At 50.8% G+C, this 26,645-nt stretch overlaps 1 protein-coding gene across 1 annotated transcript in view; it reads right to left on the reverse strand.

Annotated features, from left to right (window-relative positions):
• GFOD1 (Gfo/Idh/MocA-like oxidoreductase domain containing 1) overlaps positions 1–25,784 on the reverse strand; it is a 107,378-nt gene extending 81,594 nt beyond the window's left edge. Inside the window, exon 1 of the mRNA XM_026511510.4 lies at positions 24,813–25,784. Coding sequence (XP_026367295.1) covers positions 24,813–25,065 — 253 coding nt within the window. The 5' untranslated portion in view covers positions 25,066–25,784. The remainder of the gene's footprint in view (positions 1–24,812) is intronic.
• Between the last annotated feature and the right edge of the window lie 861 nt (positions 25,785–26,645).

The following is a 26,645-nucleotide window of genomic DNA, read 5'->3' on the forward strand; positions in this document are numbered from 1 at the left end:
CCCTCCCTCCGGTGCCCAGCACCCCCAGGCCCTCCCGCGCTGCTGCCCACGGCTCTTCCAAACCCAGGGCTGACAGCGTTGCTCCCCACCGCCTGGAGGCTACTCTGCTCCGTGGATCAGCGCCGTTCTGCGTCTCCAGCTTCGCTGCCGACCGTCGCTCCCCACGCCAGCCTAACTCAGGTCCCCCCCAGGCCCCTTCCCTGGACACACCGTGCCCATGAGCTCATGCTGCTCGCTCGCCGGGAAAGCTGCCCCCGCTCAAGCTTCGCTCAAATGTCAGGGCTTCTGTAAGGCTCCCCTCCGGGCCCTGACACCCTGGCCCCCTGCCCTCCCAGGCTAGCATGGCCTCTCACTTGGTACAAGGGGACTGGGGACTCCTTGAGGGCAGGACCCCCACCCGCTCTGCTTCTAACAGACTCGAAATAAACCTCGGCTGAGCCGTTGCGGAGGCCGCCCTCAGTAATTCCGGTGGGCCTCCCCAGAGGCCGCGGACTCTGATGGAGAGTTGTGCAAGGAGAGAGGAAGGGAACCGATCGCCCCTTTGGCCAGCACCAGAATCTGCCCTAGCTTTCGTTTTCCGCCTCTCAAGGGGATGGGCACCAAGGACGCCCGAGTCTGTGGGTGACAAGGACGTCAAAGGCGCACAATGAGTCACACATACCCCGGGGCACAGCACGTGGCTTAGAGCTCCTCATGCTTGAAGTGGAGAGGCAGCCTGAGGTAGTGTGAGAGGCTAAATAGCAGGTTTCAATTTTGATTGGGACAGTTTTTGTTTTGCTCTGGTTTTTGGGTTTCTTTCTTTCTTTTTTTTTTTTTTAAGATTTTATTTTTAAGGCATCTCTACACCCAACGTGGGGCTCGAACTCACAACCCTGAGATCAAGAGTCGCACGCTCCACTGACTGAGCCAGCCAGGTGCTCCAGTTCTGCTCTGTTTCCGTATAATGTCTACTTTTGATTTCCCAACGTAGAAATGGCTCCGTGACAGCCCTGGAGATGAGCTATGTCAGATCCCCCACACGTCAATGCAACCCCTTCTGTTAAAAGAACAAATTTCCATCATGTGCCAAGCATCTTGCTTAATTCTTACCACTACACTCTGAGGAAGTGAGTTATCTTCATTTACAGACAGAAACACAGAGAGGTTAAGTAACTTGCCCAAGGTTACACAGCGGGGAACCGGCAGAGTCAAAAGCTGAAGCGACCGTTAGGGCTACTCGGTCGCGGTGCTGCCTCTGAGCCCACGAGCGGAGGGGGGCCTGCTGTGTCCCGGGCGTGTAGGGGTGACTCATCACACCAGCCTGGGTACACACAGACGGTACGGGACGCACACACGCTGGCATCGCTCCGAGCCGTGGGAAAGCCAGTCCTCCTCCCTGGCTTTCTCGGTGGAGGCTGGGCCTGGCTGCTGTGTTTTCGGGGAAGATCTGATTCGGGGGCCAGGTGGAGTGATGGAGAAGGAGCCTTCTTTCCCCGGGAAGTCGGAGAGAGGGAATTCACGGTGGGGGAGAGAGCGCACCCCGTGCATCTCAGATGAAGGGGAAAACAACAGCACGCCCCTCACAGATGCAGCTGGCAGGAAGCAGCTGCCGAAGGAGAAACGGGCCATGTGGGGGCCGAGGGGTACCGCCCTGCTCTGGAGGCTGGAAGGTGTGAGCTGACGTGGGTGGAAAGATGAGGCAGGGGAGCAGCGGGGGGAGGCTTCTCTGGCTCATAAGCCAACCCCGACGAATTGGAGCTGTGGGAGCTGACAGTGACAAGGCTCTGTGCAGGGCTGGGCCTGGGGAGGGGCGGCAGACGTCTCCCATCCCCTCTGAACCCAGGCATCGTCCTCCTTCCCCGGTGGCTCTGGCTCAGGGACCAGACAGGAGAAGCCTGGGGGCTTATGCACACACAGACTAAACAAGAAAGACATAAGATTTAAATGCTCCCAGCAACCTGGGGCCACTTAATTCCAACAGGGGGGCTGGATATTTTGTCCCCAGTTTCTGAATGTCCTGAAGTAGGGCCCTTCCTAGAATTTCTGTCCCTCTTTTAACCCCTTCCATCAGAGTCAAAATGCTTTGGCAGAACATCTCCAATCGCATCTGGGCTCGGCACAAATCCACAGGCTGTGAGCTTCTCACCCAGCTCACCTCCAGTCCTGACAACAGCAAGGGCCTGGGAGAAGAAATCACCTTCCGAAAAGTAAAACGGGCTATCACGTGCCCTGCCAAACCCATCCTCAGTCAAGGCTGCCTCTTATTACTGGAACTTTTGGGGGGGGGGGGGCGGGGAATCACCTCTTCTCCCATCCTTTGCTGGGTCCCTTAATTTTCCCAGCCAGGCCTTGAGGTCAGTGAAATCATGGGTTTTTGGAAATTCCAGCTCCTAGAATTTAAACAAATTCTGTCCTCCTCGAACATAATCACTAGCTCTGTGAGCCACATACAACAAAAATAACCCAAGCCCACCCTGACGGTGAACCTCTGCACCCAAATTCCCCCATCCTCCTCCTCCAGCCGGTATAGCTGTCTGGGGGGGAGGGGGAGAAGCAAAGCACCTTGAGTTCGGTTGCAGAGGCCCATCCACCGAGCTCGGCAAGTCTGTGAAGGGCCGTTAAGAGTTCATTAAGCAGAAAGCATCTCTCTTTTCAAAACCGTCAAGTCACACGAGTGAGCAGTTAAGCAACTGTAAGGGAAGAAGGGAAGGGTTTCTTAAGGAGCATTTAAAAATGCAGAGCACCGTTATCTGTAACACAGCCCAGGGCAACTCAATTAATGCAAGCCCCAGGTCAGCCTTCAGCCTGGCTTTCCAGAAAGGTGGAGCTAGCAGGCGCTGAGGTAATCCCAGAGTCCAGCCTCCCTGGGTAGAGATGCTGTGTCCCAGGCCTGGGGGTGTGGGGCAGGGGGTAGGGGGAGGGAGGGGCTCACTGCCATCCAGTTAGAGGCAGGGCAGTACCCCAGGTCTGTGCTGCCCACCGCGGGAGCCACGAGCCAGACGCAGCTACTTACATTTCAATCATTAACATGGAATAAAATAAAAAAGTCACTTCCTCATTTGCCTGGCCACGTCTCACATGCTCAAGAGACACACGGGGCCAGTGCTGGATGGTGCAGAACGGCACATTCCCATCGCTGCAGAAAGTTCTACAGGACAGCGAGGCTTCGGATCACAAGACTCTCCAAGCTCTTTCCACCCCACCAGGGCCTGGGTCTCATTTTCCCTGCAGGTATCCACCCGTTAAGCATCATGAAATTCGTTCAGTGGGACAGAGCCAGCTTTCGGTCTTCGCGACGAAATAGAAGACAATAGAAAATATCATAGTGCATCATTTACCAATGAAATACGGGTCATGCCAGGTCAGAAAAACTGCTTGGTTTTATGCAATTTTGTTGATACACATGCACACATTACCTACAGCTATGCACTTAGAGTTATACATCCGCTGGGCCCCAGCGTAAACTGTATTCCCTCCCCTGAGTCAAAGTCAGAGAACGTCAGGCCCTCTCACTACGGTGTGATCCTGGTCTACAGATATTTGAAAGCTTTTGCCCCCATTCGTCTTCCCCTCTTCCACATGACTCAAATCACAAGACAGTGAGGCAGAGTGTCTGTTCCACAGGATTACACATGGGTTTTCCTCCCGACCCGATTTTCCCTGTTGATTTTATGTGTCACTTTGGCTAGGCCGTGCTACCCAGCTTCTTGGTCAAACATGATTCTGGATATTTCTGTGAAAGCATTTTTTTAGGTGAGATTAACATTTAAATCAGCTGACTCTGAGTAAAGCAAATTATGCTCCATGATGTGGGTGAGCCTCATCTAATCAGTTGAAGGTCTTAACAGAAAAAGACTAATCTCCCCTAAAGAGGGAATTCCACCAGCAGACTGGCCTTTGAACTTGAACTGCAACATCGACCCTTCCCGGGATCTCCAGCCTGCTGTCCTGCCCTGAAGATTTCAGACGTATCAGCATCCACCACCACATAAAACAATTTCTTAAAATAAATCTTGCTCTCTCTTTATACACACACCCCTTATTGGTCTTGTTTCTCTGAGAAACAGAACTTTCCCTAATACACACTTCTATTCCATCCAAAGAAAGCCTCCTTACTGTTCAAGGCTCTCTCAAATACTGCCCCCTCTGTGTGACACACCTGATTTCCTCTGTTAGAATAACTGCTACTTCTGCTGTGCCCGTTTCAGGACCATATTGTTTGTGCTATATTTTCACAGATTATTGTGCCTTGTTCTGTGGTTAATATTTAGATCCAAACCTTGTGACTCAAAGCTTGGTCCGTGAGCCAGTAGCATCAGCATACCCCAGAAACGTGTTAGAAATGCAGAATCTCAGAGCCCACCCCAGACCATGGATTCAGAATCTGCATTTTAACAGGATGCTTGGGTAAGCCCTAGCACGTCAAATTTTGAGAAGCACTGTTTTAAACAAAGCCCCTTAACCGTGAGGAGCGTTGAGATACAAATGCTGAGTTACTATCCTCAGAGATGGATGGAGTTGGTCTGGGGTACAGCCGGCGGGGAGGGGATGGGCATCAGGAAGTTCAAAACCTTCCCAGGGGTAGGGGTTCCTAATGTGCAGCCAAGTTTGAGAACCACCATAAACGCACCCCTCATTTTATAAGAGGAATTGAGACAGCAAAGTCAAGAGACTGGGTCAGGCCACAGAGTGAGTTAATATCAGGAACAGGACCCCACCAGGGTTTCCTGTGTCCCTGAAAATGTTAACAAAAGAGAAAAAAGATCCATATGCACGATCAGCAAATTTAAAATGAAACCTGGGTCATCCAACACCCAGCTGACGAAGGACATTGTCGTGACACCACGTGTCCTCCTTTGCAAAGAAGAACCGACAGGATTCTCTCTGAATTCAAAGAACCACTCAGTTTAGGTTGGATCCCAGGAACCCTCCCCATTTATAATGACTGTCAAACGCTGAAGCCAAGGGTAAAATTAGTGCTGGGAAAGCCAGGAGCCACCCCCACCCCCCCAGGTCTAGGGTGACCCAAAAACGTCCACGCCAACACAGATCTTACCCCCACTGGCTCCTTCGTGGTGCACTTGTCCCTGATCTCTGTTTACGTAGCTCCTGTGACAGGTACAAGACGATGCTATTACTGTGCCTTCTTAGCACTGTTGCCATATGGCGTGGATTCCCTCATCTGGGTTAGGAAATAAACAGTATTTCCCTTCAAGACTCCCTCTGGGTCTTATCTTTATGCAGACCTGGTCCTCTCATTCCTCTGCCAGTGTTACGATCAGTAACAACAGGCTCCCCCAAAGTTCAGTTCCCGTCACGTGCTCTAAGGGTAACGACATGCAGAGGGGCTCATCTTGGGGAGACCCGATGTGGACACCCACCAGTCACTCAAGTGTGAAAGGTGGCGTTCTCTATCGTCCCCTTCCCTTTGGCCTCCTGCAAACTGTCCCCAGGACAATTTCTGGCCCGGAGTTGGCAGGAACGAAAATCCCTTTGACAGGAATATCCCTCCTGCTGCTGACAATGCAATAGTCCTTTTTGGGCAAAACTCTTATCTTTCCTTAGTGCCATGGAGCACAATCTGCTTAATGAGGCACCGCAGTGAAAGCTAACTCCTAACGCACACTGTGCCGTTAAATTTGTGCCCAGAAATTATCCTGAACCCCACAGGATCACCAGCTTGATAGCCGGCAGCAGCAGCTGCTCATACAGATGTGTTCTCAGCAGTGACATTAACAGGAAAAAAAAAAAACAACAAACCACACACACCATCAAGGGCACAAGGCACATGAGCAGGCGCACACACACACACACACACACACACACACACAGGTGGCAAGCAGCCTTCCCCTTAACCCATACCGGTCATGCCACTTTGCCCCCAAAATGCATCTCCTCCCTTGCAGGTAAAGGGAAAACTGCTTCCTGGTATAAAGGAGAGCTATGTGTGCATGTGTAATAGTAGAGTAAATTAAAAAAAAAAAAAAGTCAAGCTAATCAACAATCTGGCAGCAATAGTATTAGAACGATGCTTAAAAATATTTAAGCAAACCAAATCACTTGGGCCGGTAAGTGCCAAGCTTTTACAGTGAGTCACCGGAGTAGCCAGACAAGCTGGGAACTAACTGGAGGGCCTCTTCTAAACCGACTGTAGCACCTGAATTTTACAGTTGAGGAAACGAAAGTCTAAGAGGTGAGGTCACTTGTCCAAGGTCACACAGCTAATGAGTTATGGTGTCGGGACAAGAACCACCTGTCTAGGCTCCCAGGCCAAGAGCCCTTTGGCGGCACCGTACCACCATCCCCCGTGCCCAGGAAGAAGTTCCTGCACGAGGGTTCTGAAACAGCGTCCCAGCACAGGTTTAGCTCAAAAGAAAACGTCCCGCAAAGCAAAGGGGAGCTACCAACATAGCAGCGGCACGGCTCCTACATCCTTGAGGAAGCCTGACGCCAACAAGAGCTTCACTGGCCACCCTGGGACAGGTTCAGAAAGCAGAGGGAAATGGCACGGCAGCAGCCCTTTCCAGCCGTGTTTGGGTTTTTGGTGTATATGGTTAGAATTATAAATCAATTACCCTATAACCAGGAGGCTATGGCTTCTCCCCGGATTCAGAGTCATATCCAGTCACTCCCCCTGCAAAACAGCAGAGCTCCTCGACTTTTCTACATCCGCTTCCCCTTCCTAGAAGCCAGCTTTTTCCCTTTGGCCAAGGCTGAACTAATTTTTGCTTTACCACAAATGTCTGCACGTGCCTGGGGACAGCTGTCCCAGATTCAAAGGCTCGCAGGATAGAAGAACTGGAGAGTCACCCCGACCAAATGATCTTCCCCCATGCTATTGTCTCTTTTTTTAAAAAATAAATTTATTTTTTCCATTAAGATCAGATTTTTAAAATAATCCCACAAACCCATAAGAACCAGCATTAGGATTTTGGCTTACTATCTACCAGACTTCCATTTTCTGGGTGCGTGCGTACGCGTGTGTGCTTTCAACAGGCTACCAACATGATACAGAAATATTTCTGTACCTTTTTCTTGATCCTTTTCATAAAAAATCTCCGTAATGCTGCAGTCTTCCCATACATAATTTCAAAGTCTATTTAGTATTTAATCAGCTGTATTTGCCATACTTCCCTGTTTCCCTGCTGCGGATTTAGGTTTGTTTCCAATGTTTCAGTAACATAAATAAGGCTTCACTAAACCCTACTGTGTGCGTACAGGTTTCTGCACAGTTATTATTTGAGGTTATTTCCTTGACTTCCCAGAAGTCAACCTCCCATTTTACTCACTGCTGGAGAAACTCGGGTCCCACATGAGTAAATACCTGATAAGCTAAAAGGAACACTCTGGAGACTGGGGTTCGATCAGCCGTGTGAACATCGACAAGCCACTCCACTCCCCCGAGACTCGGTTTCCCTCGGGCCTCAGGAGCTGGGTCCCTGCAAGGCCTGTCGCGGTGTTCTGCCCACCAGGAGTGTTTCCTTTCTGCTACTCGACGTAGCCACGCAAATCACCCAGCCTGTCTCCCTCCTGCCTCAGAAGCTGCTCGGGAAGATGACTTCATCAAAGCCCATCACGGGACCAGATTTGCTGGAGTGCGTGGGGGCTGCACAGATCAAGTCCCAGTCCAAAACTGGGCCGTGGTGTTGGCTGTTCCTCCCCCTGTGGTCCCCGGCACTGCTTTCTGAATCCAGGTCAGCCGTGGAATGACACAGAGCTGGCCGCATACCTGGGGGTGGTGACCGGAGGGTACTGGGACAATAATAATAAACACACCCAGGCCGGTGCTCGGGGACGTCCCAGAAACCAGTGCGGGGGAGGGAGTCAGCCTGTGTCTCCTACCGTGGTTCTCCAGGACAGGAAAGAGGCCCCCGTGTCTGCGACCACTGGTCACATCCCTAGCGGATGTGTGCAGGTTAAAACACCACCCTCGGCTCAGAGCAACCAGAACAAATGGAAAAATAGACCAGTCTTGTCTTAATCTTATCCAAGCCAACAGGGTGCCATTTATCGCTGGCCTCTTCTAACAATGAGTTATGATCCGTAGAGAAGGGGAGACCATTCGAGAGTATGTCCTCAATCTTTTTTTTTTTTTTTTAAAGATTTTATTTATTTATTTGACAGAGATAGAGACAGCCAGCGAGAGAGGGAACACAAGCAGGGGGAGTGGGAGAGGAAGAAGCAGGCTCATAGCAGAGGAGCCTGATGTGGGGCTCGATCCCACAACGCCGGGATCACGCCCTGAGCTGAAGGCAGACGCTTAACCGCTGTGCCACCCAGGCGCCCCTGTCCTCGATCTTTCGGTGCACAGTTCCTCCTGCTATTGTCTCCTCAGCTTATGCAATGAGACGGGAACTCCAATTTAGCCCTCTTGTCCCGTTTCGTGTCTTGTCTGTGGGACTCACGCAGCCTCTGTGCACACGGACCAGAGACTGTGCAGCCCGCTGTGCTGGCAAACACGCAGGCTTCCGAGCCTGGCAAACCTCCGTCCAGTTCTGATCCCACCGCTCAGCTGAGCGGACCCAACAAAGCGCGTCACAGAAGGCCAAACACCACTGCAGAGAGCGACGGTGATTTTACTCACTACCAAGAAAGAAAGCCTCCGACAATTAAACTAGGACAGGCCAGCGACTGTAAGACATACCTATATCATAGCTGTTGAAGGGTGAAAAAAACGTGCCTTAGAATCAATGGCATGTGGGAGGCGCCTGGGTGGCTCAGGTCATGATCCTGGGGTCATGGGATCGAGCCCCGCATCGGGCTCCCTACCCAGCGGGAAGCCTGCTTCTTTCTCCCCCTCTGCCCCTCCCTTGCTCACGCATGCTCTCTCTCTCTCTCTCTCAAATGAATAAATAAAAAATCTTAAAAAAAAAAAAAAAGAATCAATGCTATGTGGTATTTAACCTCTCACTTGTAAGACGGAGCTGGTAACTGTCCACCTTGAAGGTTGGTCGTGAGGTGGGAATGAGAGGACACCGTACTGTGCCTAACTCTGGACCTGGTCTGCAGTGAGTGCTTGATAAAATGTCAGGTCCTCTTCCCATTTCAAAAGTGATGGGTACTGGGGCACCTGGGTGGCTCAGTGAGTCAAGCATCGGACTCTTGATCTCAGCTCAGGTCTTGATCTCAGGGTGGTGAGTTCGAGCCCCACACTGGGCTCCATGCTGGGAATGGAGCTTACTACAAACAAACAAACAAACGTTCCTATCCCTATCCCTATTTAAGAGGAAAAAAAGTGATGGGTAGGTTCTGGATAGATTATAAGCTCTTTCATAGTAGATACCCTGTCTTATACATCTCTGCCCTCTTCTCACCCCCCATGGTCTAGAATACCTCTATACACATTGTAGGCACCCAACAAATGGATGGTGAATACGAATGCTGAACCAGTTTGAAAGCGCACACCCAAGCAGGAAACTGCTGTCAGAGGACGTAGCCTATGTGATCCCACCGGCTTCCCTGGCATCTGGAGGTGACAAGCGCACCTGGCAGTATCATCCTGACTGGGCTGCGGGGGTGGAAAGGAGAAAAGCCGGTGTCAGCTGCTCAGGGCTCCTCCGCCATGGAATCACCTTTGCAGGCAGGCTGCGTTGGGTAAGCACAAGCAGCCACGTCTCAGTTCCACAGACGAAGCAGCACAGAGGCAACCCCTGAGCCTTCTGGGGAAAGCCAGGCAGCCTCTGTGCCATGGATGTGAACGGCTGTGCATATTAAGTCAGACGGGCGATGTCCCCGAGGGCTCTAACCCTGTCCCCCAGGACTCTCTGAGAGCGGCACCGTGCCGTGTAAACAAATGTCCCACGTGGGTGGTGTTAGAAGGAGCAGAAGTTTAGACAAATAGAACCACGCGGCATTATTTTATTATTATTTTTTTCCCTGTTTATTCCTGCTGCTTTTTCCTCCTCGGGGGCCCCAGCTCTGTTGGAAAAGGGGAAGAGACTGAGCAGGGGAATGAATCTCATTTTCCACCGCCCACTTTTGATTATTCATATTCATGTGGGAGATAAGAGGGGCTGCCGATGACAAATTTCGGGAACAAGTCATCTCAAATCCCTACCTTGCCCTTGACTTCAGGCAAGCGCCGTTCTGTGGGAGGTGCCCTGGGCATGCACGCCCCACGTCCTCACCAAGGCACACTCATCTCTCCCCCCCAGCTCCAGTTAGCTGGAACTTCTGCAGTCCCAGTGCCTCCAGGCAATGCTCACACACAGGGGTATTGCTTTCACAAAGTGAATGGACTTGAAGGGGGGGAATCCCAATAATAATTAGAAAATCGGAATTACCTATTTGTTGAGGCTTCATGCATTAGTATTCCTTCAACCTTTCCCCTTGGATGCAGGGAAGGACGGGGGGGAGCGGAGAAAGGAGGAAATTCAGGCGGAAACCCCATCTCCCCCAGTAGGTTGGAAGGAGAAGAGAAAGCAACCTGTGAAGTCAGGGTTCTTCCCCAAAGCCGGCCATCAGGAACTGGCTGCAAGGGTTCTACATTCTTGTGGGATTAAGATGCCTGCTTCAAGTCCCTTCTCTCCTGCCCTCCCGTGCTTCTCTCTGCTCTGAGCTCTACAACGGCCAAAAGGAGGGAAAACCTCCCAAGGTTGCTGGGAGGGCTAAGGAAGAGTCTGCTGGGAGCCAAGCCTGCATTCCTGCCCTGGCCTCACTCCAGCCTTATCGGTGCCATCTGCTGCCCAAAGTACCTGTGATGACCCCCCAGGTGGGCAGGGGTATCATTTACCTGCTTACACACTGCCAACTGCTAATGGGGATTTCAGGAGCCTTTCCACAGACAGCATATCTCCTTGTTAGAGTCCTTACTAATAAATAGAGAAGGTCATGCCCATACCTTGTTAAGCTTCTACTAATTACTCATGAGAGTAATTACCCATACAGTGCAGACTATCATCCCATTCCTGGGAGAAAGAAAATGCACCCAAAGGTTTGAATGTCTCAAGAATTCACGTCTAGGGGTGCCTGGATAGTTCAGTCGGTTAAGCGTCCAACCCTTGGTTTCAGCTCAGGTCATGACCTCAGGGTCCTGGGATCAAGCTCTGCATAGGGCTCGGGACTCAGCAGGAAATCTGCTTGAGGATTCTCTCCTTTTCCCTCTGCCCCTTCCCCCTGCTCGTATACTCTCTAAATAAATAAATAAAATCTTTTTTTTCTTTTTTTAAAAAGATTTTATTTATTTGAGAAGGAGTGAGCACAGGCTCCAGACGCTTAACTGACTGAGCCACCTAGGTACCCCTAAATAAATAAAATCCTTAAAAAATTTTAAAAAAAAAGAATCCATACTTAGATCAAGCATAAATGAGTGCTATGTTCATAGCACTGAATCCCCAGCCTGGAGATGAGCACCGTCCACTAGAACTTTCTGCAATGATGGATATGGTCTGTGAGGCACCGTCCAATATGGAAGCCACCAGCCAGCCACATGTGAACTTTGAGCACTTGAAATGTGGCCAGGCATCTGAGGAACTGAATTGCCTATCTTATTTAGTTTTAATGTATGTAAATTTAAAGAGCCACACACCGAGTATAGCTAATGGCTACTATGTTGCAAAGCACGGAACTAGACGGTGCCCGGTATACAGATGGTGCTCAGTAAATGTCCGCTTACGGAAGAGTGAATAGATGGTAAGTAGCTCACCACAGTCAGTTCTGCTGAAGCAGGATTCTCACGTTGATCGGGTACCCACTTTAAACAAACCCCCGTTTAAGTCAACAACCTTCTGAGTCAGGTACTTTGATTAACTCTGCTTGACAGATAAAGAAACCGAGGCTCAGAAGAGTGAAGTGGAGGGTCCATGGCCACACAGAATGTGGCAAGACCAGGACCCCACCCCAAGCAGAGTGACCCGGCAGCCCCCTAAAACCAGTCAATTTTGCCACTGATGAAAAAAGCATTCGGGAGCCTCACTTTATTTTCTACAGGACAATACCAAATTCAACAGGGGTCTTTTCCTCTCGAAACAGAGCAATGAAGATACAGTGTGTCACCTGTGGAGATGTTTTATTTTTTTCTAAGATTTTATTTATTTGAGAGAGAGAGAGAAAACACACACACGAGCAAGGGCAGAGGAAGAGGGAGAGCCAGAATCTCAAGCCGACTCCGTGCTAAGCGTGGAGCTCGATGTGGGGCTCGATCCCACGACCCTGAGATCATGACCTGAGCTGAAACCAGGAGTTGGACGCTTAACCGACTGAGCTACCCAGGCGCCCCTGTGGAGACGTTTTAGAAGCCTTACCAGTGCACTCACCTAGCAGGGCTAGGACGAACCATCCATCCCACCACTGTGGCCCTTTCCTAAAACCATCTCCCCCGGACAGCAGGCTACCCTGCGGGAGCCTCACAACAGTGGGAGCTCTGGCCTCCCGATGCTGACAAGCCCCTCCACATGTCAAGCGCTGAGTGTCCTTCTCCAAGGAGATCCCCTTATCCTTTCTCCTGCAGTGAATCACAGCCCCACCCCGGCTCTGCCCCTTGCACCTTAAGGGGTTGGACTGTATCACATGAATTTCCGAGTTTCCCTCACCATCGGCCACAAGCACAAAACCAGGAACTGGGCAGGCTCCCCCTCTCCTTAGCTGACCCCACTCTCCACCACAGCATGGCCCCGACTCCATCACACAGGGAGCTTTTGTCTTTACGATGTCTCTCGCTGAATGGATTTTTGCAGCTTTTTTCACACCCTATAAGGCGGCCATTTGTGCTCCTCTCAAGGGGGTTCTTTCCAATGATCCTGCAAGCTGTTTCTTTCGCCTACCCCAGAGCTGTGTCATCTGTGACTGTCACCATTTGGAATTGAGGGGAGAGAAAGATTTAAGCAGAACTTACTGCTGATGGGGTGGGGGGTGATCTGCAAGCAAAAAAAAAAAATTTAATTCTAGAGAAGAACAAAAAAAATTTTTTTTAATTTTGGACATTCTTAAACTACTCTGTGTCCTAAGTGGTCAGTCATAGGAAACATAATTTTCCTCAGAAAATTGGTTCCTCCAGAACCAGCTGGTTCCTTGAAAAGGATTTTATATCATAGAACTTTCTATATCTTCCTTTACAATTATTTAACCCTGACCCCCCTCCCCCTTCTGGATCCAGTATAAGCCCCACCTCCTCCAGAAGGTCTTCCTGAACTGTCCAGGCCCTCAGCTTTCAGGCAGGATCCATTATCTGCAGGACCACCTCCTCAGGGACTCGTGCTGCCTGAGGAGAAGGGCCCTGGGGACCAGCAAGGCCTAACCTCACAGGCCCTGTGCATTTTATCTCTAACCTCAAACCCAAGTTCCCTAGTCAGCAAAACAAAAGCTCAGCAGTGAACTTTTTAATCAGTCTCTAGATCCAGCCCTTCTAGAAGACACCATAGCAATAATTCACCACCTATTAGCAGAAGCCCTGTCCAGATCTCACTTTTGTGCAAGTGTCTCATTCACTCTTTGTGAGGGGAATTCTGTTTCATTTGTTGTTGTTGTTGTTGCTGTTGTTGTTTTGTTTTTTCTGTTTTTTTCTCCTTCGTTTTAGTACCCTGTGTGGATTGGCACGGGGAAGCTTCTCAGGTGACGGACCCTTAATCCAATACTGATATTTTGGGGTTATTCAATTGCCCTAAGCAAATACTTCCTGGCCTTACAGTATCACAATTCACTCTGGACTGAATCATATACTTTATTGCATTGTTGTGTGTTTGCATATGCTTATCGTGTGTCAAGAACAAAGACCACAGACCATATCTTACTATCTGGGGCATTGCTACCACAGCCAACACAGTGCTACAGGCATTCAAACACATTTACTAATTTAAAAGAAATGAAGAAGAGAAACATTCTCCAGACACTGGGCAGAAACAGTGTCTGAAAGATCCTGGGCCACCTTGATAATCTTCAAATTGGAAATGTCCCATAAAGAATGCTCCATGCATTATCGGGCCCAGGGCAATGCTGGTGCCCAAGAGACGTCAGTATCCGCTCACATGGCCGTCTCGCTTTTCTAAATAATGAACCATTTCAATGAACATTTGGCAAAGCTAATTTTACTTGGGCTGGAGAATTTGTTCAGCTGCATCTAGTTCCAAAATCAAAAATAAAGGGAAGTCTTTGAAAACCCAAAAATCTACCCCTAACTGAACAACACAACAAAATCACAAAACCAACGCTCACAACTCAGTAATAAGAAGACAACCCAATCTAAAACTGCTCAAGAAATGTGAAGATACATGACTGGCTAAGAAGCATATGACAAGGTGCTCTATATCACTAGTCATTAGGGAAATGCAGGTCAAAATCGTAACGAGATCACACAACACACTATAATAATGGCTATACTCAAAAAGGCTGACAATGGGGCGCCTGGGTGGCTCAGTCGGTTAAGCCTCTGCCTTCGGCTAAGGTGATGATCCCAGGACCCCGGGATTGAGCCCCACAACGGGCTCCCTGCTCAGCAGGGAGTCTGCTTCTCCCTCTGCCCCTTCCCCTCATTTGTGTTTTTTTTCTCTCTCTCTGTGTCTCAAATAAATAAATAAAATCTTAAAAAAAAAAAAAAAAAGGCTGACAATACCAAATGTTGGTGATGGTGTAGAGATATTAGAATATTCCTACATAGGTGTTAGGAATATATAATGGTACAACTACTTCAGACAACTTTTTTTGGATTTATTTATTTGAGAGAGAAAGAGAGGGAGTGTGCAAGCAGGGGGAGGGGCAGAGGGAGAGAGTGGGAGAGTCTCAAGCAGACTCAACATTGAGCTTGACCCTGAGATCACCACCCAAGCCAGTCCAAGAGTTGGACGGGTACAGCTGCTTCAGAAAGCAGTTTGGCAGTCTGTTAAAAAGGTAAATCTATGTATACCATACAACCCAGCAATCTCACTCTTAGAGATCGATCCAAGAGAAGTGAAAGCACGGGTCCACAAAAGGCCTGGATGTAAATGTTCACAGCAGCATTATTCGTAACAGCTAAAAACTGGAAACAATACAAACATCCATCAAATGGTGAACGGATAAACTGCGGTATATCCATACAATGAAATATTACGGGGCAAAACAAGGAATGACTTTCCGACAGATGCGGTGATGAGAATGAACATCAGAAACACGCTAAGTGAAAGAAGCCAGGAACTAAAGACCACAGATCGTAGGATTTCACTTATATGAGATTTCTAGGAAAAGCAAAACAATAGGGACAGATCACATGTGTGGTGGCCTGGGGCTTGGCACAGGAACGGGGGCTGGCTGCAACCAGGCAGGAGGAAACCTTTGGGGATGCTGGAAGTATTCTAAAACTTTTTACACGACTGTATACGTTTACTAGAAATCATTGAATCTCCATGGGTAAACTTACGATACATACAGTTTATCTCAATAAGGCAAAAAAAGCAATGCTAAAGCTACGAACCAACTTAATTGGGGCTTCAAACCTCGATGGCTTCCGTGTACGCATATTATGCTAGCTAACAGAGCCCCTCAGTACCATAAAAGCTATTAGAGTGGGAAATTAGAAATTTAAAAAACAAGTCATATCATTTTAATGTAAAGTTATTTTTTCTGCATTTTTTAATACTCCACAGGGCATTAACAATTCTCAAGGGACGTCTAAACTCCAAGGCGTCCCCGGCTTGCTTAAAACTGAGAAGCCAGCTTCCCCAAAGCCCTGTTGACAGATGCAGAATTGGTCACGGTAAAGGGTCCAGGTGGGTCTCAGCAGTGAGGATTTTAAAGCTTTATCCCCCGACATCCACCTGGGTTGAGTCTGAACCCAAAAGATCTTTGGCCTTCAAGGTCTTCCTGCTTTAGAGGAAGATGCTCAGAGAGCGCTCTCCTAGGGACCCACACTCACCAGCTGAACTCAAGGGAGCGGCTTCCATACCAACAAGTCTTGCCAGACCCACACCTGTGTGACACGCCTGTCAGGTTCGTCACTGCCCAGCTTGCCTGGCCAGGTGGACTTGATCCAGGCAAAATGTGGATTTGTCAGGGTTCTGCAGAGAAACTGAACCAGTGGGGAGTGGTGGGTGGGTAGATGTGTGGGGAGAGGGAGAGAGAAAGGGAGAGAGAGAGGTTGAAAGAGAGGGAGAAAGAGGGAGGTGGGGGGGAAGGGAGGGAAGAGGAGGGGGCAGAGGGGGAGACAGAAGAGGAAGGCGGAGAGAGGAGGGGAGAGAGGGTTAAGGGAGGGAGAGGGTGGAAAAGGAAGGGAGACAGGGGGGCAGAGGAGGAGAGGGAGAGAGGAGAAGGAGGGAGAGAGAAGGGGAGAGGACAGAGGGGAGAAATGGAGAGGGGAGGGAAAGGGAGAGGGGCATGGGGGAGAGAGGCAGAGAGGGGAGAGAGGGAGGGGGAGAGACACCATGGGCAGGCCAGTGAAAGCAAGGTAGGTTTAGCAATTGGCTCATGCAAGTAGGGGGACGCACAAGGCCAGAATTTGCAAGGCAGGCCAGCAGGCTGGAGACCTAGGGAAGGGTTGATGTTGCAGTTTTCAGTGTAAAGGCCATCTGAAGATAGAAATTCCTCTTCCCCAGGACCTGCCTTTTTCCTGACTCCTGACTCCTTGAAGGCCCTGCCCTGACGCTTGTGCACAAAGGGTCTGTGCGTCACCGCGTTCCTCAGTTGGCACCCGCCAAGCAGGAGGGACTGGACCATAAAACTCCACAGAGCCAGTTACATGTATCTGCTTTTCCATCCCATATTTTACCAACAGAGACACTGTAAATGTAATAATAATGACGACAAGGTTGGCATCATTTTATCGTCACATACATCTTTTCTTTCCACTGTTTTACTGTGGTCACTATAAACGTGGCAAAATGTCCAATGTGTGTTTGAAGACAGCGGATAAAGAACGTACAAAATCAAGAAAGGTCTACATTTGTAAAATCATCAACCAAGTCTGGGTTCTCATCATTAGTGCCTTTTGGGAGTGCGGCCCCCTGGAGATGACCACTCCTAATCCCTCCAGCCCCACTTCCCTCACTACAGGGTCCCCAAGGCATTTTGTGATGGACCCCCCCATGTTACCAGATAACCTCCAGAAAGACTGAGCCGGGAGAAAGCATCAGACACAAGCAGGAGCAATTGGGAGTGGGGGCTGGGCGGGGGATGGGGGCTAAACCAGTAATATTTGTATTGGTTCTGTCCAGCACACGGGCCCTGGTCTAAAGAGGGATGGCTGATGCGGCCCACACACGGGGAGAATAGCACAGAATGATAAAATTCTAGTTCAGACTTTCTAGGCACCTACAGAGGCCTCAGCTAGGTCCCTGCCCCGAGTTCCACGGAGGACCCCGCATCCTTCTCACAGGTGATGATAAATCCTCACAGGAGCACAGTCCGTTCCTGGGAACACCAACAGCACCTTCTAGATCATGCATCCATGAACCAAGTACAGGATTCTCAGCAAATCCCATATCCAAAGCTTGACTTAGGCACATTCCCTTTAAAAAATAAAAATTAAAAAAAAGGGGGGGGGGGGCGCCTGGTTTGCTCAGTGGGTTAAGCATCCGAGTCCTGATTTCGGCTCAGGTCATGATCTCAGGGTCCTGGGATCGAGCCCCACGTCGGGCTCCACGCTCAGCAGAGTCTGCTAGAGACTCTCTCTCCCTCTCTCTTTGCCCCTGCCCCATTTTCTCTCTCTAGATAAATAAATCTTTTTTTTTTTTTTAAGATTTTATTTATTTATTTGACAGAGATAGAGACAGCCAGCGAGAGAGGGAACACAAGCAGGGGGAGTGGGAGAGGAAGAAGCAGGCTCATAGCGGAGGAGCCTGATGCGGGGCTCGATCCCACAACACCGGGATCACGCCCTGAGCCGAAGGCAGACGCTTAACCGCTGTGCCACCCAGGCGCCCCTAGATAAATAAATCTTTAAATAAATAAGTAAATAAATAAAAATTTAAAGAAAACTTTTAACTGGAATTTCTAAATCTGGCAGAAGGGAATCATCTCTTTAAAAAATATGAAAAACAAATCTTCGAAAGTACCATTCAGAACAGGCTGAAGAACTGATCACTTCGAGGTGAAGGAGAATAATATTTATTGAACTTATACAGACAGCTCCAGGGGAGGGTGCGGTGGCCAAGTCTTTACACCCCTGCTCATTTTAATTGTCATACCAACCTTGTATCATAGTATCTTTAACTCCATTTTATTGATTGGAAGACTGAGGCTCAGCGGGGATGGTTACAGTTGTGACCTGACAACCTTTTCTATCATCAGCAATTCTGTGAATCACAACGTCGTCTATAGTGACGGGCCTTGACTACCCTGAACCAAAATATATAACTAATTGCTAGTGTATTTCTTTCTTGGTGGAACCCTTAAAACATGTTATTTACTTCCACCATTTTTTTTTAAGATTTTATTTATTCAAGAGAGCGAGCGTGAGCACGAGCAGGGGGAGGGCAAAGGCAGAGGGAGAAGCAGGCTCCCTGCCAAGCAGGGAGCCCAGTGTGGGGCTCGATCCGAGCCGAAGGCAGACCTTTAAACAGCTGTGCCACCCAGGCGCCCCTACTTCCACCATTTTTTTTTGGTTCTTCCCCAGTTGCAGGATCAAAATGTCCAATCTCTTCATATGGCTTCTTCTCACTCGTACATTTTCCAAACCAGACATCATCAACAAAATAATCACTCAACTGCACCTAATTTCAGTTAGATGAAATGAGATTGGTGATGCTTGACTTTTCCTAACAGTACACAGTCATTTCTTCCATTTACATAATGCTCCAGGGCTTCCTCAAACCTACACCAAGCTGACAGACCAAAACCATCTCACTAGGGCTCAGCAGCAGAAATCCGGAGAGAGAAAAAAAAAAACCTAACTGTCTCTTCCACACAGTCTTCGGGGAGAAATACATCCAGAAGTGACGTCAAGGGGGAACTGGGATTCCAGAGTGGTTACTACCAAGTCCAGAAAGGACGTTTGATCATCTCCAGCCCTATCTCTGCCTGTGTGGCCACCACGCCTGCCCAGCCCTGCTTCCTCCTGGTTCTCCCCCTGTTCCAGCAGCTCTTCTCCACCGTGGGCAGCGCGGACACTCTGCAGTAGGGCAGGAAAGGGCACGATGCTCCCAGTCCTCGGCTGAGGATGTCAGACAAGTCGGGGCAAGATCAATGAGCACAGTCAAAGCTCACTGGAACTCTCCAGCCTTATTCCCCATCCCATAGGAGCCTGCCCTCCCACAGAGAGGCTTCCCCCAGAGAGTCTGCACTCCGGTCTCCAAAAACTGGGGCAGGGAACGTGAAAACAGATGTCGTCACATCACACACAAAGGCAACAGATATTTTAACACAGTTCCCCCAACAGGTTAATTATTCACGGCAGGGCTGGTCTTGTTTTCCCAAAGGCGGAAAGCCATCGCATCTCTGTGCCTGGCTGGCACTGCAGGCACATCAGCCGGGAGCTGGAGAGAAATTCTAAATCCTGGGTCCTGCCCTGGAATCTGCATTTTGACAAGATTCCCCCTCCCCGCCCCGCTCCGGCCGCCCTACCCTGCGGGGGGGATGAGCCCATGTGTGAAAGTCTGGGAGGCAACTGGGCTACTGCACGCAGGACAAACTGTTATTGATTGATGGACCCATCCTGTTGATAATCTTTGCCTTCCCCAAGCATTCATTCATTCATTGGAAAGGCATTCATTCGTCATTTAGCAAATATTTATAGTGTGCCTACTGGGTGACTCAGCGCCTGGCACTGTCTAGGAGAGATAAGGCCACCCTGGTGAGCAAAGCAGGCACAGGCCCTACCTCAAAAAACTTTCTTTCCAGTTGGGGAGACAAACAGCAAATAAGAGAACAAGCAAACAAATGAAAGAGGTCATCACAAACAGCGACGGCACTCCCAAGAACATGAAGGGGCTGCAGAGGTGTAAGTGAGAAGTGGGGAAAAGAACTTTTGGTTGGGAGGGGAGGACCAGAAAGCTCTCTCTCCTGATAGAACATCTGAGCTGAAACTTGAAAGTGAGAACGAGCCAGCCCTTCAGAGGAGTGAGGGGGAACCTTCTAGACAGAGGGAAAAGCCAGTTTGCAAAGGCCCAGAGTCAGGAAAGGGGCTCGTGTGTTTGGGTAAAAAGGCCCAAGTAGCTGGAGGGTCAGGGAGAGTAAACAATCGCCAAAGAGGTGACAGGGACTGGCAGGCGGGGCCAGCGCAGGCCACGAAACTGAATGTTGCTCCAAGTGCCAGGGCAGCCACTGAGAGCTTCTGAGCAAGGAGTAACATAGCGACATGCACGCGTATACATGCCACTCTCCTGTTGTACAGAGACTAGCTTGGACAGGGAACGAGAGTGGACCTAGGGAGGCAGCAGGTGGCTCACACTCTAGTGCAGGAGGACAAATGGGACACAGGTTTTAACTGACCCCAGAGGTAGGCTGGGAGCTGTGCTGCTCTGGATACCAAGGTGAGTTGCCTGTCCTGGCTGTCTTCGGGCACCGGGCAGTCAAGGGGCTTGCAGAGCAAGGCGCACAAGGAAATCGACAAACAGCAGTGTCGTTTCAGGGGCCGGTTAATTTGGCAACATCTTTGTTAAAGGAAATGAGCACATACTTTTTGACCGGCAGCTCCCGTATTTACCCTACAAGTACACTGGGGTGTGTGCAAAAGGACACAGGGTCTAGGTTATTCATTACACGTTTGAAGAAGCAAAAGATTGGGAACAACCTCAATGCTGAGCGATAGGGGACTGGGTAAGTAAATTTTGATCTATCCACACAATGAAATACTATACAGCAAAAAATAAGAACATGGATACTTTCCTTATGCTGTTTTTTTATATACGTATAGATGTGTATGTGAGTGTATACATATATTCTTCTCAAGATACTACTCTTGCATGACAAAAGCAAGGTATGTAACAGTGTGTATGAGATGTTACCAACTGTGTAAAAAAGACTTTAAAAATGCTCACACACATATTTGCCTGTACATACCTAGAAAAATCTTCAAAAAGAGACATAAAGGGGCGCCTGGGTGGTTCAGTTGGTTAAGCGTCTGCTTTCGGCTCAGGTCATGATCCTAGGATCCTGGGATTGAGTTCCACTTTGGGCTCCCTGTTCAGCGGGGAGCCTGCTTCTCTCTCTCCCAATGTCCCTCCCCCCACTCATGCGTGTGAATGCGCGCGCTCTCTCTCTCGCTCTCTCTCTCTCAAATAAATAAAAATCTTAAAAAAAAAAAAAAAGAGAGAGAGACATAAAAAAACCGGGACTGCCTCCAGCTGAAGAACAGGGACCAGGAGACATTCTTCCCTGTGCACTTTTATAGTATTTACAATTTACACCACGTGAATATATAAACCATTCAAAAGAACTAAATAAAATTTAAGTTTCACACGAATGCACTACAATAGGTTCAAGAAAAGATGGGAGCAGCCTTTGGTGCTGAGACCACAGAAGGGTATGTGAGGGGCGAGACTGAGAAAGAGGGAGACTTCAGGGAGGAGGCAACCCTGGGGGCCGAGTCTTGCAGGATGGACAGGCATCCTTCACTAACACAAGGCAGAAAGTGTTCCAGACAGAGGCATGGACCTACAATCAAAGAGGGTCCGTTCGAGGACACACCAGGAGTTCTGGGTTTAGCTGAAGTGCATGGGGTTCCAGAACAGCCAGCAGGACAGGAGCCTGGGCAAGGCTCATCACAGGCCAGCCCTTGCCTGTCATGCCAAGAAGTTGGGACTCTTCCTAGAAGTGACGAAAGGGGGGTGCAGTGACACAATCGAGTCTGCGGTCCTTCAAGGAAAAGTTGGCAGCGGTGTGGAAGATGGAGAGAGGCAGTGGTGAGGAGGGGCAGACGGCAAGCTCGCTCAGAGACCTAGGTAGGGGACGCGTTCCTTCTAGGGAGGAAGCCATGATAGACAAAAAGGAACAGATTCAAGAGAGAACAGTTTCCATGCGTGGGGTAATAAACAGGAACAAAGGAGAACGCCAATGATCTCATCCGAGCTACTTTGATCTGAGAGAAGAAACTGAGGCCAAAAAGCAAGTTTAGGGGATGAAGAGGAAGAAAGGACTGTGGGGAGGCAGAAGGGTAGGTTCAACTCCCCAGCTATCCGTCCATGAGCAATGCCACTCAGACCTCTGCATTTTAGTTTGCCTCATTTGTAAAATGGGGCTAACGTCTATGCTAGGCAGCCAGTCTCACGGGGAAAGTGTTTTATACACGGCACCTGCCACATTGCCTGGCACATGTTAGGAACTTCAGAAGAGACAGCCCTGGGCACTGTAGAAATTGTACAAAAGAACTGAAGAAAGTCTCTACAACAGAGAAATGCCTAGTTCACCAAAGGAGGGATTTCAAGGGAATTTTTAGAAACTCAAGGAGGATGTCTATGATTCTATTGATTCCAAGTGTCATTCTTCGACGGTCCCCAGACCAGCCCCTCACCTTGTCAGAGCAGAGACCCGCCAAGAATATGGATGGAGGGCCGTAGACCACTCGCCATCGCTAGGCAAGCAACTCAAAGGCCAGGCTTTGGCCAAAAGACGGGCAGTTCACCGGGACCAGTCAAGACTGGCTTGTTTCTATTCCAGGCAAACACTAGCATCTAAAACCCCCAACGGCCAAACCAGCTCTATGACTGTTCGGGGTGTTTCACTTCCTGTGTTGTGTGTTGTGTGTTGGACCTCTAACCATGACAGCAAAGCACACCCAGGCGACCACCCAGCCCCATGCTTTCAGATACAATGTGAAAGAGAGGGACCTCTGGGCATTCTCCAGTGAAGAGGAACTGGAGAATGAGACCAAAGTCCAGCCACATCTAAATTCAACACCCCCACATTTTCTATAATCATAAACTATCTCAAATTACCTACAAAATCAGGAGTTAAAAAAAAAGCCCAAGACTTATACAAAAATATAAACAAAACCTCAGTCCTTAGTCATGATTATAAACTAGGTCTACTTTTGAAGCCTCTTGGTTTTGAAGAGATAACTTGTGTTAATCTTGTCAAGGGAAAAAAAAATCATAGGGATTTTTGAAAATAAAAAGTATCCAGAAATGTATGATTTGTGCCACTTCTCTCCAACCCAGAGCCCCCCCAAATGCTTTCTTGGCTAAAGTACAAGAGATGGTCAGAAAACAGGCACATCCTTGTTCCCCGAATGGCCATTCTCCTGGAGATACACCTTAGGGATGCTGACCTGTAGGACTGTGCTGTCATAGTGGGGAAAAGCAACATTACAAGGTCTTTCTGATACGACCAGTTATGGGCTCTCTATAGAAGAGGACAGACCTGTTGGATACAAAGTGTTCTAATAGATTTATGCCACAGGATGGTTATAAGCTATCTTGATATGTATGCACAGATCCACTGTAAGCACAAATGTTAGCAACCCAATATATAGATTACATCTAACAGAAAAGTCAGAACCCAATGACGTTCAATTCAAGGCCAAAGAAAATCAGCAACAAAGGTGAGAAACTTAATAAAATCAACATGAAAACGGACAGCCTTGGGCAGCCTCCTCAGGAATTCTATCATGCTCCCTCTTGGAGTCAAGAGCAGAAGGGGGCTGATAAAAAATGGTTTTCTAGGAAGAAAGAGTTCTGCCTTCTGGTCATAGGTCTCTGAAGATAGAATTAACATGTACGTACATTTCACCTATCCCAAATTCACGCATTTTAAAATATAAAACATGCCTTCCAAGATGACATGAATTACCACTGATTGGCTTCAGAGTACTGACCCGCTCTTGCCCTAAAACTCTTCCCTAATGTCGTGTCCTGAGCTTTGTCTCTTTCCTCATCAATAAAAATTCCAACTTTCCAGGGTGGGTGTTACATTTCCTGGGAGAGTAAGGAGTGAGCAGTATTCCTAGGACTGTCTTAGGTACGAAGAGAACTGCTGACGGACAAAATATGCGCTTCTTTTTCCTCTGGGCATGACAGGGACGCCAGCGCTCTGTGCTCTGAGATTGTTCAAACCGCCTGGGTTAGGTGGGGGGACGGGCTGGCGAGGGGCGGTGAGCTCATTCCCAACCTGCTTGTCAACATCAGGCCTGGGAACTTTCCTGCCGGTTATTAAGGAGGGACTACTGCATGCTCCCACGTGAAACTGGCGCCGTTGGGCCTTTTCCCACACAAAGCATCCATACCTCTGGAACTACTGCGCCCATCCCCTAAAAATTTAAGGTCTATTATTTCAAACACACGCAGAAACCAATCCCTGAGCTGCCACGTTCGACAGTTCAATCCCCCTGCTTTTGTCAACCCAGTTCGTCACTAAGCCAGGACCCCGTGGAAGACCTCCCAGGGCACCCCCCACCCCCAGCCAACCACTCCCGCCATCCTGGCTCACGGCGAAGGCCGAATATACCCGGCTGAACGTCACAGTCTAATCCCACACTAAACTAACAGCAGAAGGAAGCAAACGGGCCTAGCAGGGCGCCACAGCTGCTACCCGCCAGGTAGTCTACCGCCCCCTGGAAAACCAGCCACACGTGTGGGGCCCTTGATTCCGGCGATCCTGGGCGCGCACTCGCCTCTCACAGGCGCGCACCCACGCACACACTCGGGGCACTACAGGCACAGCTGGGGACTTAGTTTTCTCTTCCTGAGAGCGGCTCATGCCCAGTCCTCAGCATCCGATCCGCCTCGTCGCCAGCCCTGGAACACACGCCTCCTCCAGCCTCGGCGCCACGCACGTGGGAAGGCGCGTCCAGGTGGTGCCAGTAGGGAGGAGAGAAGCAGCGCAGAGGCAGGGAAGGCCGGGGATGAGGAAGGAGGGAGCTCCGAGGGGCATGTGGCATCTCGGGCTCCCGGGCCGGAGTAGATGCCTCGTAAGTCTCTGGGATGCAGAGGGGCCGAGAGCAGAAAAGCAGCAGGGGAGGAAAGGAGCTGGAGGGGAGAGGGGACGGGGTCACTCACCCAGGGTTTTGACAGCGATCTGCCTGGTGAGGGGCGGCGGCAGGTTGATGCACACCAAGTCCACGTCCTGATGCAGCAGCACCTCGTCAATGCGGCTGGTGTAGAAGGGGACGCTCATCTCCTTGGCCAGCTCCTCCGCTTCCTCTTGCGTGCGGCCCCACAGCGCCTTCACCGCGAAGCCCTCATCTTTCAGCAGCGGGATGATGACACGGGCCGTGAGGCTGGTGCCGAACACGCCCACCCCGGGAAGCATGGCTGCTCTGGTCCGCTGGGCTCTGCTTTAGCTCAGATCTCCAATCGCACACACTCACACACCCCTCTAACCAGTCCTGCACCCGGCTCGCCGCGGTGCGCCAGCCGCCCGTGCCCCGGGCAAGGCGCCCGGGTGCCGAAAGCGCACGGAGCTGCAGGCGGAGCAGGCTCGGGGCGCCTCAGTACGGTGTCTGCTGCAGAGTCCGCCACGCGGGGCTCTCGGCCCTCCCGGGGGCGGCGGCAGGGACCCCCCCGGGGCGCCCGAGGCCCCGAAGCCCCGCGGAGCCCCGGCTCAGGCAGCGCCCCCGCCGCAGCGCCGGCCGGCTCCGCGAGCCCCGCCGAGGCCGCCCCATGGCCGGCTCATCCCCGCGTCCGCGCCGCCGCAGCCCGGGACCCGCTCTCTCCCGCGTGGTTTTCGCAACCGGCGACCTGCACACACGAGCCTCTACACCCTGCCAGAGCACGGACCGGCGCGGCTGCGGGGTCCCCTTTCTCGCCCGCCCTCGGCTCCGAATGAAATAATCCAGCGGCCACCAAGAGGCCGGCTAAGCACGCGTCTCGGAGGGCGCCGGGCGCGGATCTCGAGCTGCAGCGCGGCGCCGGCGGCCACGACCCGGCGCCAGCCTTCTCATTCTGCTGCCATGTTCGCTCGCAGCGCGGCTCGGGCGGCCTCGGCCCCAGACCGGCTCGGGCTCCGGGATCCCGCGGGGACGAGGGCGGAGTTGGTGAGTTTGGCTGTCAGCAGCCGGGTGTTGCTGCACCGCCCCCGCCGCAGCGCCGCGCGCCATTGGCCGCCGCGCGCCGCCCCCGCCCCCGCCGCCGCGGGCTCCCGGTGCGCGCCGCGCGGGGCCCAGGAACCCAGCCCGGCTCCTCCCCGGCCCCGCCCCGCGCGCCTCCGGCCCCTCAGCGGCTTCCCTTTCTTCGCCCTCACCTCCTCCCACCCTTGCTCGCCTCTTCCCAAACCCCGCCCCAAGCAGGCCAATAAATCCATCAGGGCCCGGCGCGCCCTACTGGGCGGGTCGTCAGTCCCTGGGAAGCGGGCCGTGGGCGACCCGGCCCGGGGGAGTCCGGGGGGCGGGGGCGACCCACCGAGGTGTGAGCAGCAGAGCGGGAGCGTTTCCTACGTGCCGAGAACCACACTAGGGAAGCTTTCCGGGCATTGCCTCTTAATCCTTGCACCAATTTAAGGTTATTGGTGCAACCCATTTAACTGATGATGCAGTTGAGCCCCGGGAAGGGTAAGTGACTTCCACAAGGTCACACGATAGGTAAGCGGCAGGCTTGACATTGGAATCCTGGCTAGGCTGCAGAGTTTGGGCGGTGAGCTGAGAGTTCCCCTCCAAGAGAGCTTGCTCCAGTCCTGTGCCACCCCTCCCGCCCTGCTCGCAGGGTCCAGCCGCCTTCCTCCCAGTCTTCTTAACAAGCTCTGCTTTCCCCGCGAGGCCAGCGCCTGAGTAGAGGCTAAGTGAGGGGTCCCCGAAGCGGCTGCGGCACGTGTTTCCGTCTGAGTTTCCAGACGGAGAGGACGCCCTGGCCAGAAGCTATGCCAGTAGCTCGACCTCTCACTTTGGCATCTTTCAC

The sequence above is a fragment of the Ursus arctos genome, unplaced genomic scaffold, assembly GCF_023065955.2.
Source record: "Ursus arctos isolate Adak ecotype North America unplaced genomic scaffold, UrsArc2.0 scaffold_31, whole genome shotgun sequence".
Lineage (NCBI taxonomy): Eukaryota > Metazoa > Chordata > Mammalia > Carnivora > Ursidae > Ursus > Ursus arctos.